At 38.6% G+C, this 13,018-nt stretch overlaps 1 protein-coding gene across 1 annotated transcript in view; it reads right to left on the minus strand.

Moving 5' to 3' along the window:
• Positions 1–4,500: 4,500 nt before the first annotated feature.
• Positions 4,501–13,018, minus strand: part of MYOM2 (myomesin 2) — a 110,017-nt gene continuing 101,499 nt past the window's right edge. The window contains exons 33-37 of the mRNA XM_077152993.1: positions 8,314–8,477; positions 8,043–8,079; positions 7,279–7,301; positions 6,591–6,646; positions 4,501–5,295 (exon numbers count right to left, since the gene is read on the minus strand). Of these exons, the coding sequence (XP_077009108.1) occupies positions 4,981–5,295; positions 6,591–6,646; positions 7,279–7,301; positions 8,043–8,079; positions 8,314–8,477 (595 nt within the window). The 3' untranslated portion in view covers positions 4,501–4,980. The remainder of the gene's footprint in view (positions 5,296–6,590; positions 6,647–7,278; positions 7,302–8,042; positions 8,080–8,313; positions 8,478–13,018) is intronic.

Here is a 13,018-nt window from a genome sequence, read left to right on the forward strand (position 1 = left end):
CAACAAAATGACATGACACATAGAGAAAGAAACATTAAATATAATATTGTACACATAATAATTATAAGGTAAAATAATATGGCAGAGTTGGGAACAAACATACCAGTTATAGACATATTCTAAACTGTATTTGAGACTGAAAATTAAAGCGTGGAAAAAGATAATGAGGAAGTAGAGTTTTCAAGCATAAGACAAAGTAAAAGTTAGTCCAAAAGAATTGGCACTTAATATTAAAAGTCACAAATCACCATAAAGACATTGCAGTTGTGAAGATGCCTGCATTGTATAACACAGCTACCACCTCTGTGAAGTGGAAACTACGATAGATGCAAGAAATAGAAACACTCTAATAGAAAAATGTAACACACCACCTCCAGTGCAAAGCAGATTAAGTGGACAAAAAGATGAATGGATAGAAAATACTTAAGTTATATTCAATAAAATAGATATTAGGAATATACATAGAACTTTTCTCTTGGTAATAAAAAATAGACCTTCATAGGTATACATATGGAACTTACAGTAGAAGAGAGGGAATACACATATAGAATGGAAATAGCAAGGAAGAGTCCTGGAAGGTTGAGGATGAATTGTAAGTAGAGTAGCTGTGTCAACTGAAAAGGCATAGAAGAAATGATAGTCCCATATCAATGAGTACAACTCAAACCTAGATCTTGATTTCTAAATAACCATTTTCCATTGTAAAGAATCATGGCTGCATGGCAAGACCAGGAATGAGGTAAGGCAAGAGGGGTTCCTATGGTGAAAAATTTAAAAAGGCAATTACTCTAAGGGCCATGCAAATACTTATAGCTTGCCCTCTAAGTTTTTCTCTTCCCTCACACGGGTACTGGCCCTAATACTTGGAGAAATGGCTGATTACAGGAAAAGGCAGGGGAGGTAAAGATGAGCCTAGAAATGTTCAAAAAAATTATCAGGACTTGGCAAAGGACACAGGTTCAAGCATGAAGTACTTTCCATCGGTTGAATGTGGATAATGTGATCATAAAAATTCAATAAGAACAGTAAATCATTGCAGTCTATTGAATAAAATAGGAATCCACAAGTCCTATCTCAGAGATAATTGATAGATATATTCATGTGTGTGCATTTATATATATACACATGTATAAATAGAAATAGATAACAAATAAATGAATAAATGGTTGAGAAGGGAAGGCTATTTTATAGCAAAATGTTGATTAATAAATGTGGAGGGAATAATGGTGTTGGAAATATGACCCTTTTTTTAATCATCATCATAAAACTTGGTTTAGACAAGGATTATCAACTGATGCTAAATCTGGATGGGAATGTTTAATGAGGAACAGGATATTTACATGATCTTCCAGTGTCTCCCCACAGATTGCTTACAAGTTACAAGGACAAATATAGTTAGCTATACAATAGTGTATGGAGAAACCTAATAGCACCGTGAACATATGATGAGAATTAGCGTCACCCATGAAAGGCAAATGATATTGTATGCTTCTGTATGTGCTACCTGGTGAAGGACATTAGATCAGTTTAATAGCATTACACCCAGGGATGCATAACCTGAACTTAATCATGAGGAAACATTAGCAAACCCAAATTGAGGAATATTCTATAAAATAACTGCCTGTGCTTTTCAAAAATATCAGTGCAACTGGGGCTAAGGAGCTGTTCCACGTTTCAGAAAATTATACATATGACAACTAAATGCAACACAGGATTTCAAACTGGACCCTGGAGTACAAGGGGAAAAGTCCTCTTCTAAATGATATCATTGAGATGACTTACAAAATCACAATATAGATTATATCAAGGTTAAACTCCTTAAACTTGATAACTATACCATGGCAAATAAAGGGATAACTTGTTCTTAGAAAACCAAAGGGTTAGGGATAAAAGAGTATGATATATGAAATGTACTCTTATATAGTTCAGAAAATTTTTTTTCACAAAATCAATACATTAAACTCTTTTGTGCTTCTCAAAGTGTTTTTATTTTCATTATCTTGTGTCATCCTCACAACTATGAAGTGAAATATGCAAAGCAGTTGGAGAAAACAAAGTTCATAGAGCTTAAGCGGCATTCCCAAGCCTTACAGTGAGCTCTAACTACCGCCTCTCTCCAAGTCAGTGTTTCCTACTGCTCCATGCAGGTATTCAAAAAAGCAGTAAGAGGGTAGACCACACTCCTTCCAAGAGAGTTGGAGCCCAGTATTTTCTAAAGACAGTCAATGGATGGCCTTGCTGCTTAGTTGCTCTCTTCGAGGGAACAACTGAGCACCACAGTGGCATTAACTATATCATAAATTATCCATTTGCATAAAAACAGAAGCATGAAGGTGTGCGGGGAAAAAGAATTATTAAATGACACCCAGCACCCAGACCTTGGTTTCTAAATTACCATTCTCCAATAAAAGGAAATAGGGCTCCTTGCATAAATAGCTGATTGTAGAATTGAGACAGGAAAAATAGAAGAATGAGCAAGGAGTGCCTCACAGAAACAGAAAGTAAGAAAGTGCTCAAGGAAACGAAAAGGATGGGACATGTCGAAGGAACACAGGAGCCGAGCTGAAAGAACATTCAGTGACCAAAGCTGGAACAATTTAGCAACAGAATAAAGTAATATTGGATTATAACCCAAGAGTAAAAACATCCATGAATCCATGCTGATATAAATATATGGTTAAATACATAAATGGGAGATGGATCTTTCTTACAGGAGAGTTCTGGATGTGTAGATATTCTTCCCTCTAAAAGGTGGAGCTTAATTCCATATATCCTCTCCTTTGAGATATGATAACTCACTTCCAGAGACTGGAATTGTGAAAGGGAAAATCAGCAATTTCAGAGGAGTAAAAACGGTGGAGAAATCTGACAAACACCAGCTTACAACCAAGTGATGAAGTGTAATGTCCCCTAGCAAGGCTCTGTGGACATCATGCAACCCTTGATGAGATGTGTAAAGAAGGACACTCGCTTCTGGGGTGTTCTGCCCAAACTTCCACCATAGCCCAATCTAGTAATGATGGAAACATTAGACAAACCCAGCCTGGAGAACATCCTCAGGATTCCTGGCTAGTACTCCTCAGGACCATTAAGAGCTTGAAACACAAGGAAAGATAGAGAAATTGTCATGGAGTAGAGACTAGGGAAACATGACAATTAAACGCAATGCAGCACCTTGATTAAATCCTGGAACACAAAGAGAATGCTAATGGAAAAAAAGGGTGAGTTCCAAATAAAGTGTGGAGTTTAGCTGATCGTAATGCACCAACATTGGTTTCTCAGTTATGACATATGTGCCATGAAATTGGGGAGATTGTCTGAGGAGTACTTGGGGACTCTCTACATGATCTATTGCAAATTCTGTAAAGTTACTCCAAAATAAAATGCTTATTTTCAAAATATTACATGGCTTTTGGAAATTCACAGCCATTTTAATTCTTTCCTGGGAACAGTATAAAATTATTTATTAGGAAAAATGAACCACAGTTGCTGAACAAAAATGACTATTTAAATTGGGACATAAGCGAGCGCCACTTAACTGAGTAAAGGTCAAATACAGAGAAATCTAGCCATTCCTACTTTTCCCAAGGATGTTTTTGGAAATGCTGCTGCACCATGCAATAATAACAAACTCAGCTAAAGTTAACCTGTGCAACAGAGAAGGTAAGAATAATGAAAAATTCTTGCTGATACTCACTCTACCTGTAACGGAAACTTGCTCAGCTGGCTTTTGTGTTATTAGGATCGTATTTAAATTTCAGTGTTTATATTATTACCTTAGGAAACTGTAACCAAACAGCATAGGGTTTGATTGGCCTTAATGATAGAGGGAGGTTAACTATGCTAAACTACAAAAGCTATTTTCTGTTATAAAGCAACATGTTTACAATAAAACTAAAATATTAAGGTAAGATTTTTACATCAGTGGGGTTTCAGCCTCTTTCCAAAAAGGGAAGAAAATGTTCAAAGAAAGGAGGGTTCATCGTATATGTACATTTTCTTTTTTTAATTTCACCAAGAGGCCATCTATAGTCAGCCCAAGTTTTTAATTTTCCCCCATGCCTACTGCAGGGGCCATTTAGAATGAGTATGTTCCTTCTTCTAAAATCTCTTTCTAAATAATTACCACCCTATAAAAGAATATGGCCATCTATGCATTTTGTTTTCCCCAACAGAGATTTTTAGATTCGCAGCATGATAACCACTTAACATTTCGAAGCCCTTCACAAAATACATACCTTCTTAGGAATTATGGCTTTGAGGCCAAAATCATTTGGAGGGGCCAGCTGTAGTCGCCTTGTCACCAAGCCTTAAAAGGTAAAACTATTTAAGGGAGCTCTACAGTGTGTGTGTGATTTCCCATCACTGCCTCTCTGGACCATAAGTGCATTGTCTGCATGCTACCAGCTGTGAAATTGCACAATAATCCATAATTAAACAAGCCAGGAGTGTAAACAGAAGTAGTTAGGTATGATTTGGTACAGGAGAACTACAACAAGGTGCCTTTTAAATTTTTATTAGCCTAAAGCAAGAGAAAATAGAGTGTAACCAGGTAACACATGCTTCAAATGGCTCCACAGCCATGATTGCAAAGACTTGCTAGAAAGTTCGCTAGCTAACAAAGAACACAGCTAAGTGCGTAACAGTGTCTTTACACAGAACCAACACATGTCCTCTATACTGTGGGTGCCGATGATAATGAAAATGATAAGCATTCATCTTTGAACACATTCCTTGTCAGGTATCTATCATTTACCATCATGTAAATACAAGTTGTTCAGCGTTGTGGAAAACATTAGTTTTTCCCCTTCAATAAACGTACAATAATAATCACCAAGAGCAAAAATTAAAAGCATAACCTATGATCAATTAGTGGCCCACACATGACTTTCTCAGATCATCAATATTCGTTTGGAACAAATACATGGAATTCAGGTGATTCCCAAGCATATTTTTCTATAGCCAAGTGATTACTTTGATTCAGGCTAATGCAGAGGCAGATGCTGGTATGAGCATTGGTTTTGCTTGTTGGGGCAGTGAAATCTCTGGCATCTCTTCCCCATGTTTGTACACACTGACAGTGACATCAATTTTTTCACCTCCGTATTTGTTCTTGACATTGAGGCTGTATGTTCCCGAGTCCTCAGAAGTGACACCTTTGATGGTTAAACTGACATATTTGGCCTGCTCCACCTTGACTGCAAAGTGTTCACTAAGCTGAATATCTTTGTCATTCTTCAACCAAACCACTTCTGGATCAGGATTTCCGAACACTGTGCAGGTCAGATTCAAGGTCTTCAAAAGGTAAAAGGGGGCCAGAGAACGATGAGTTAGAAAAACTTGTCATGCTACCTCTTTAGGTTGTGCTAGCTCTCAGTCACACTCAGTTATTTTTTCCAGTCCTTTACATCACTTATTTAGTTAACAAGCCCTTTATATTTGCTAAGCACCACGTTAGGTGCAAGGTCACCTAACTAGAACAAATCACAAAGTTCACAGTTTCATAAGGGAGTTGATCAGAAAAATCAATGATAATGTTCTCTATTTATTCTCAGTTCTAATCCATGGCCCCAGTTCATTAAAGAATTAGAAAGTAATTAAGCTCTACACTTTACAATAGATACATTTAGCCTGTTTCTAAATGTCCTTTATCTTCAGACTTATGGATCCATTTTACCAGCTCCTATAGCAAACCCAGAGAGATTATATTGTCTTATGAGTAGGAAATTAGATGCAGAAAATGTATTCTTGACACTTAGTTAAAGCATGCTTGCAGCCCATGATAAAGTAAAACTATTTCTAATTTCTCAATTACATCTTTATTATGAGATTCATGATTATTCAGTCTCAGGAGCTAGCGCTGCTTTCTCTAACTGCTAAAGAAAAGGTCTATAAATTTTTGTATTTTGGCCTAATAAAATTCTCTCCAGTATCTATGTCCCAGTGACATTGAGTTAGAATCACTGAAGCAACCAGAGAAGTACCAATTAGATATCAATAATTTCACTGACAAGGCAACAAATTAAAACTCCAATAAGTAGTTTCCATTTTATATTCCAAAATGACCTTGAAAATTAGAGCAGAGATTTTTTTTTAACCTTATTTCTAAAAGCTATGATATTTTACACTTGTAGTGGTGTGGCTTACATTTTTATACACGATGGGTGAGTTGTGCGTGCACATGTGTGTAGGTGTGTGCCCACCTCATCCCTGTTCAATTATTCCTTTGAATGGCTGCAGAACCAGATGGCATCAGGATCTGGTGTGGTCCTAAGGGTCTAAAAACTCCTGCTTCGAGCTACCTGAGTTACACAACAGCTTTCCAGAAGTCTTAAAGGCATTGCTTATGGCTTCAGAATATCAAAACATTGTGTCCTTTGAAAATAGGAAAATTTTCAAAGGCAGCACAGAATAAGGCAGGTGCAGAGACAAGGCTGGGAATAACGGGCTCTGAGCTCTACGCAGGCTGAATAACATATAACAAACTCTGTAGGCGTCCCTTTACTCAGTCATAAAAAGAGGAGAGTGCATTATGCTATGTTCAAATCCCCCCTGCAGATCTAACTTTTTACCCTGCTCTTGAGTCTTACCTTGCCCTCCATTATGGTCACAACATCAGGTAACCCTCCAATCACCTTGCCACGATCTGTAAAATTAAAGCAATTCAGGTGAGAAAGCATGAATGGGACATCCTAGAAGCAGGCAATGTCTAAGCTACTATGTGGATACAAAGAGGAACGCAAAGAGAAGTTTGCACACTTGGGGGAGAGGTCAAGAAAACTAACAGTTTTTTGCTGGGGTATAAACCAAGGGATAAATGTCAAGGAAACACAGATAAAGAAAGAATCTGTGTCAGGGAAGGTCATAAAAGCTCTAGAGGAAAGAGAGCGTATTAACCAGGCTTTGAAGGATGAGTAAGAATTCGCCATGGGTTAAAAACAGGGAAAGTCACGCCATGGGAATCTATGATGCATTTGGAAAGTGAAAGCAATCCTGTGTAACTGGATTGCAGGATTTTAGATGGAGGATGGAAGGGGAAAAGAAGGCCAAAGGAACTAACAATGAGCTAAAGCTGCACAGGTACGTTGAGCCAGGTAGCACAGGATGTGCTGCTGAAGAATTACACATATAGGTGTTTTAGAGTCATAAGGTTTTCAATTTGGGGTTGGAAGGTTTGCTGACTATTATGTAATACACAAAATTAATACTCTAAAATGTGGATCCCTTTGCCCTACCTAAAAACATAAGTCCTCCTCCTATAATATAACATTTACTTACTTTTCTCTGCAAAAGCAGCAGCCCTAAAATTAAAGGTGACAAAGAGGAGAGAAAAAAAAAAAGAGTACTGAGAAAATGCTAATGACCAAAAGAATCACACATTTGAGAGATTTGCTAGAGTGGAAGCCAAGTAAAGGAGATATGTTTGCTTTTCCTTAGAAGAAACACACTATGTGACAAGATCTGGGGCTATACATGTATATATTTTTCCTGATGAGTCCTATTGTCCATTTTGAAAGCAGAAATGCCCTGTTTTTTGGTTGCTAAACACAAATAAAAGTTTAGCATCCAAAATCATAGGTTGAAGAGATTTTTTTTTTACTAAATCCACCAAATTGCATTGGAGATGTTTAGATATTTTGAAATTGCCAGTTTCTGATTTATCTTAGTCATGTATTCACCCATTTAATGAATATTTATATCTTGTAGGGGCCATGAGCTGTTCTCAGTTTGGGATATTCTAAAATCCCAAGTCATTCTTTAAAAAGGTGCTTTGTATAATAAGCTGTTATACATGTCAGAAATGCACTACTGTAATCATTTAAAGTAATTCTTTAGAACTCTAGAAAATAAATGTATAAATGCATTTATAGTGTAGGAGAATGTCTGTACTTTTACATAACGAATTGCTTAAATTCCCCAGTCCCTAACAATATCACTTGCTTTAGGTTCCCTAGGCATCTATAGCTGCTCCCACATGTAGCCAAAATAACTCCGAATCAACTGGACCTCCATGTAATAATAGTCCAACGTGCATATCTTACTTGAGTTGCTGGAATTCTGAAAATGCTTCATCAAAAGCTGTAAAGAAACATTTCACATTATTAGCCATTTTGATGGTTTAGGTTTATTCATTCACTCAGATGCTCTGTTAGTTAATTTGGTTAATAAAAACTGATAAGTAGCCAAGAAATAATTTTTTTCTGACTAAAAATAACAAAACCATATTGTTTCAGAACATACATCACCCCTCTTGGAATTCCAAATGGATCACTAAATACGAAATTATTAGATGTTAATGAAAAATTATCTTACCTGGTCCAGATAGGTCAAGGATACGATGATGATTATCTTTGCCATCAAAAATCTCAAAAGTATATTTTCCTTTATCCTTCTCAGTAGGCTCATAGATCTGTAGCCAGGCCATCTCTCCACTCCCTCCAATTTTCATATGTTCACTAGATGGAATCTTAGCATCTCTTTAAAAAGTAACAGGAACAGGTTTTGATTTAGAATCCCCATATTATATATGAGATACCTATGGGGAATATTATAAGTGTTGAGTCTTGTCCAAATTGTTGCTAATGCCACAAATTTTTCTGGCCATTTTAAATTTATCAACTATATCAGTAAGATATAAAAATTTTTAAAATTAAATCTGAAATTCGTATTTTAAAAGTAAAATATTATTTCTATATATTTATTGGGTATGACAAAATGGGCTTACAAATGCTCAAAACCATCCTGCCTTCTAAGGCAACACAAGCTCTATGCCACATTTGTAATATATAAATTCCCTGTTTATGTCACTCAAATGTATATAAACGATTTCCCAATGCTACTTTGATTTAGAGGGAGCTATGAAAGATTTGTGGGAATTACAGAGGAATTATAAAAAACAGGGTTTCAGGGTCAGTTAGAAATTAGAACATGGATCTATTTCTCTCATTTACCAGCTCCAGAAGAACAAAACCACAGTAAAATCAACTGCTTTGGGGTTTTGCAGAGAGCTGGCTGTAGAACATACATTGTATTTTATTATCCTTACCAGGACCAAGTATTCTTGGATTTGGCTGGCAAAAGGAATTCTCCAACCCTCCTTACCATAACAGCATTTTATTCAGTTTTCCTCTCATTGAATAAATATTTATGAAGCCCATGACAAATGCAAAGCTTTGTGCTACATTCCCTGAAGGTATAAATAGCAGCCCTTAGTGTATTACATTCATGATATGTGTTTACAGATGAACTTAATCTAGGACAGAAAGTGATAAGTTCCATGGGAGCAAAAAACAAAAATCAAATAATGAAGTTTAAGGAAGAGGAGAAAGGGCATCTATCTGTATAGGTGATATGGATGGAATTGTGTTCTGCCAAATCATATGTTCAAAATGTAACCCCAGTCCCATGACAATGATCCCATTTGGAAACAGGATCTTTAAGGATGTAATTAGTTAAGATAAGACCAAACTGGATTAGGGTGAGACATAATTCAGTCTAACCCATGTCCTTGTTAGAAGACAGAGAGAGAAGATAGTCAGGTGACAGATGCAGAGATCCAGTCATGCCACAAGTCAAAGAACACCATGGAGTGGCGGCAAACCAACACCAGAACTCTATCAGCTTCAGAAGAAGTATGGCCCTACTGACACCTTGATGTCAGGCATCTAGCCTCTGAAATTGTAAGACAATAAATTTCCGTTGTTTTAAGCCACCCAGTTTGGGGTACTTTGTTAGTGCAGCCCTAGGAAACCAAGAAAAAAGTTTAATGGAGGAGGTACCACGTGAGATTTCCCTTGAAGGATTGGTGAGATTTGAGCATGGAAATTTGGGAAGAAGAGCATGAGGAAGCAAAGGCAGAGAAGAAGAACACAATGAATAACCAATGAGTAGCAGAGTCACATGGCACTATATCAGGCAGGGTTCTCTAGAGAAACAGAACCAACAGGAGAGATCTGTAAATATCAGATTTATAAGGCTGTCTCACACAACCATGGGAATGGAAGAGTCCAAAATCTGTAGGGCAGGTTGTGAAGCTGGCAGCTCTCATGAGGATCTGGATGATCTCCCAGGAGAGGCTCACTGGCTGAAGAATGAAGAAGCAGTGAAAAAGTCTCTCTTCCTCCTTAAAAGTCTTCAACTGATCAGATTACCTTGTTTGTGGGAAATACGACTTAGTTGATCTGATCACAGATGTAATCAGTCACAGATGCAAAAACTGACTGATGATGTAATACACCAGCCTTCCAGTTTATCAACTGGCCATGAAATACACTTGCAGCAACAGTCAGGCAAGTGCGTGCCTGACCAGACAACTGGGCATCATCGCTTGGCCATGTTGACACAAGAACTTAATCATCACAGTCCATCCCTTGTCAAGTTGGCAGCTATATATATATCACCTTGAAACATGCTTAATTTCCAAAAAGAACACAATAAGACACATATGTTTGAACTAACAATACTCAATTGTCCTGCGTACAACTGAAAATGCACTACATCTCTCCAGAATAGGGTGAAAGTCCCTAGGTAACATTCACTCTTAAACTTTATATCCTATGACTTAAATACTATAACATGAACAAAACAACTTATATGACGAGAGGAAAAAGATACTTGCGTATGTATAAATGCAAGCATATACATAACAAAACAGGGAGGAAATATTCACACAATCATAGCCCTCATTTCTGTAATTAGTCACATGGTCGTGGTTTGTATTTATCACTACCTTCCTCTACCACCAAGTCCATGTTCCCTTTACTCTCAGCAAGTACTTCCACTGGCCATGGTTCTTTGCCAGGTGGGGTGACAGACACCTTCCTTCCTGAAGTTTCTGGGCCACTGGTAGTCCTGCCTGGATTGGGTTGTTGCTGTTTTCCACTGACTTTTATCACAGGGCATGGTAGTACTAAGAGATGCTCTAGGGGATCTCCTGTATTCCAGGAAAACTCTTCTTTACCTCTATTGTGTAGTTACAGTCCTGTTTCTCCCTTAACAGCCAGGATTAATCACCCCAGAAGAGTAATCTCCTTTTGTGCCTCTTGATTCTGTGGCATGAGAAGCTGGAAGTGGCCAGGTAGCAGTCTTAACTTCCAGTTCAGTGGAATCATTGTTGTGTCTCCTGGTAGGAGCATTCCTCCTTTTGGTACTAAGCCCTGTAGACCAGCAGAGCTTAAGTTTTAAGGGACTAAAGAAACAAATTTTTTTTTAGTGGATCACTAGGAGTAATAGTGAATGGTGCCACTCCTATTTCCACCCTTGATTCCTGGACCCATGGATCCTGGCTACGGGAGAAACAGCACCATAGTGGATGTTGATTCAGAGTATACATAGCCTCCTGGAGGACAATGCCCCAGCTCTGCAAGGTATATTGTCACCTAGTTGGCACCATAACTGGGTCTTCAAAAGGCCATTCCACTGTTCTATCAACCAAGCTACATCTAGATGATGGGAAACACAGTAAAACCAGAGAATGCAATGAGCATGTGCTCATTCCCACACTTCATTCGCTGTGAGGTGGGTTCCTTGATGAGAAGCAATGTTGGGTAGAGTACCATAATGCTGGTAAAGCATTCTGTAAGTCCATGGATGGCAGTTTTACAGAAGCACTGTGGGCAGGGAAAGCAAACCCATATCCAGAGTGTCTATTCCAGTTAGAACAAATCACTGCTCCTTTCATGATGGAAGTGATCCAATGTACTCAACCTCCCACCAGGTAGCAGGCTTATCATCTTGTGGAATGGTGTCATATTGGGGACCGAGTATGGGTTTCTGCTGCTTGCAGACTGGGCACTCAGCAGTGGCCATAGCCAGGTCTGCATTGGTAAGTGGAAGTCCATGTTACTGAGCCCATGCATAACCTCTATCTATGCCCACTTTGTTCATAAGCCCTTTGGGCAATAGCAGGAGTGACTGAGGAAAGACGATGACTTGTATCCACAGGATGGATCATCTTATCCACTTTATTATTAAAACTTTCTTTTGCTGGTCACCCTGTGGCGTACATTCACATAGGACACAAATATCTTCATGTGCTTTTCCCACTCAGAAAGGTCTATCATATATCTCTTTTCCAGACTTCTTCATCACCGATTTTCCACTTATACTTCTTCCATGTCCCTGACCATCCAGCCAAATCATTAGCAACAGCCCATGATTCAGTATGCAAATGCACTTCTGGCCAGTTCTCCTTCCAAGCAAAACAAACAACCAGGTGCACTGCCCAAAGTTCCACCCACTGGGAGAATTTCCCCATACCACTTTCCTTTAAGGACATCACAGAATGGAGCTGTAGTGCTGCAGCTGTCCACTTTCGGGTGGTCCCTGCATATAATGCAAAAACATCTGTAAACCACAGTTTTCTCTTCCTCTGTTAACTGATTGTAAGGAACTGCCCAAGAAGCCATGGTCTGAGAAAGAGAAGGTAATTTGGCAGAAATGGGGGCCATGGGCATTTGGGCCACTTCCTGATGTAGCTCACTTGTGCCTTCAGGACCTGCTCGAGCCCTATCTCTTATATACCATTTCCATTTAATGAGGGAGCGCTGCTGTGCATGTCCAACTTTATGGCTTGGTGGGTCAGACAACACCCAGTTCATGATAGCAGCTAAGGTCTCATGGTAACTTAGCGGCCCATGGTTAAGTGTTCAGTCTTTATTAAGGCCCAGTAGCAGACTAAAAGCTGTTTCTCAAAAAGACAGTAGTTATCTGCAGCAGACAGTAAGGCTTTGCTCCAAAATCCTAAGGGTCCGCATTGTGATTCCCCCTTATGGCATGCCAAAGGCTCTAGACAGCCTTCCTTTTTGCCACTGACACTTCCAGCACCATTGGATCTGCTGAATCATATGGCCCAAGTGGCAGAGCAGCTTGCACAGCAGCCTGAACTTATCACAAAGCCTCCTCTTGTTCTGGTCCCCACTCAAAATAAGCAGTTTTTCTGGTCACTCAGTAAATGGGCCAGAGCAGCACACCTAAATGAGGAATATGTTGTCTCCAAATTCCAAAGAGGCCAACTAGG

The sequence above is a fragment of the Tamandua tetradactyla genome, chromosome 3 (assembly GCF_023851605.1).
Source record: "Tamandua tetradactyla isolate mTamTet1 chromosome 3, mTamTet1.pri, whole genome shotgun sequence".
In the NCBI taxonomy this organism is placed as follows: Eukaryota; Metazoa; Chordata; class Mammalia; order Pilosa; family Myrmecophagidae; genus Tamandua; species Tamandua tetradactyla.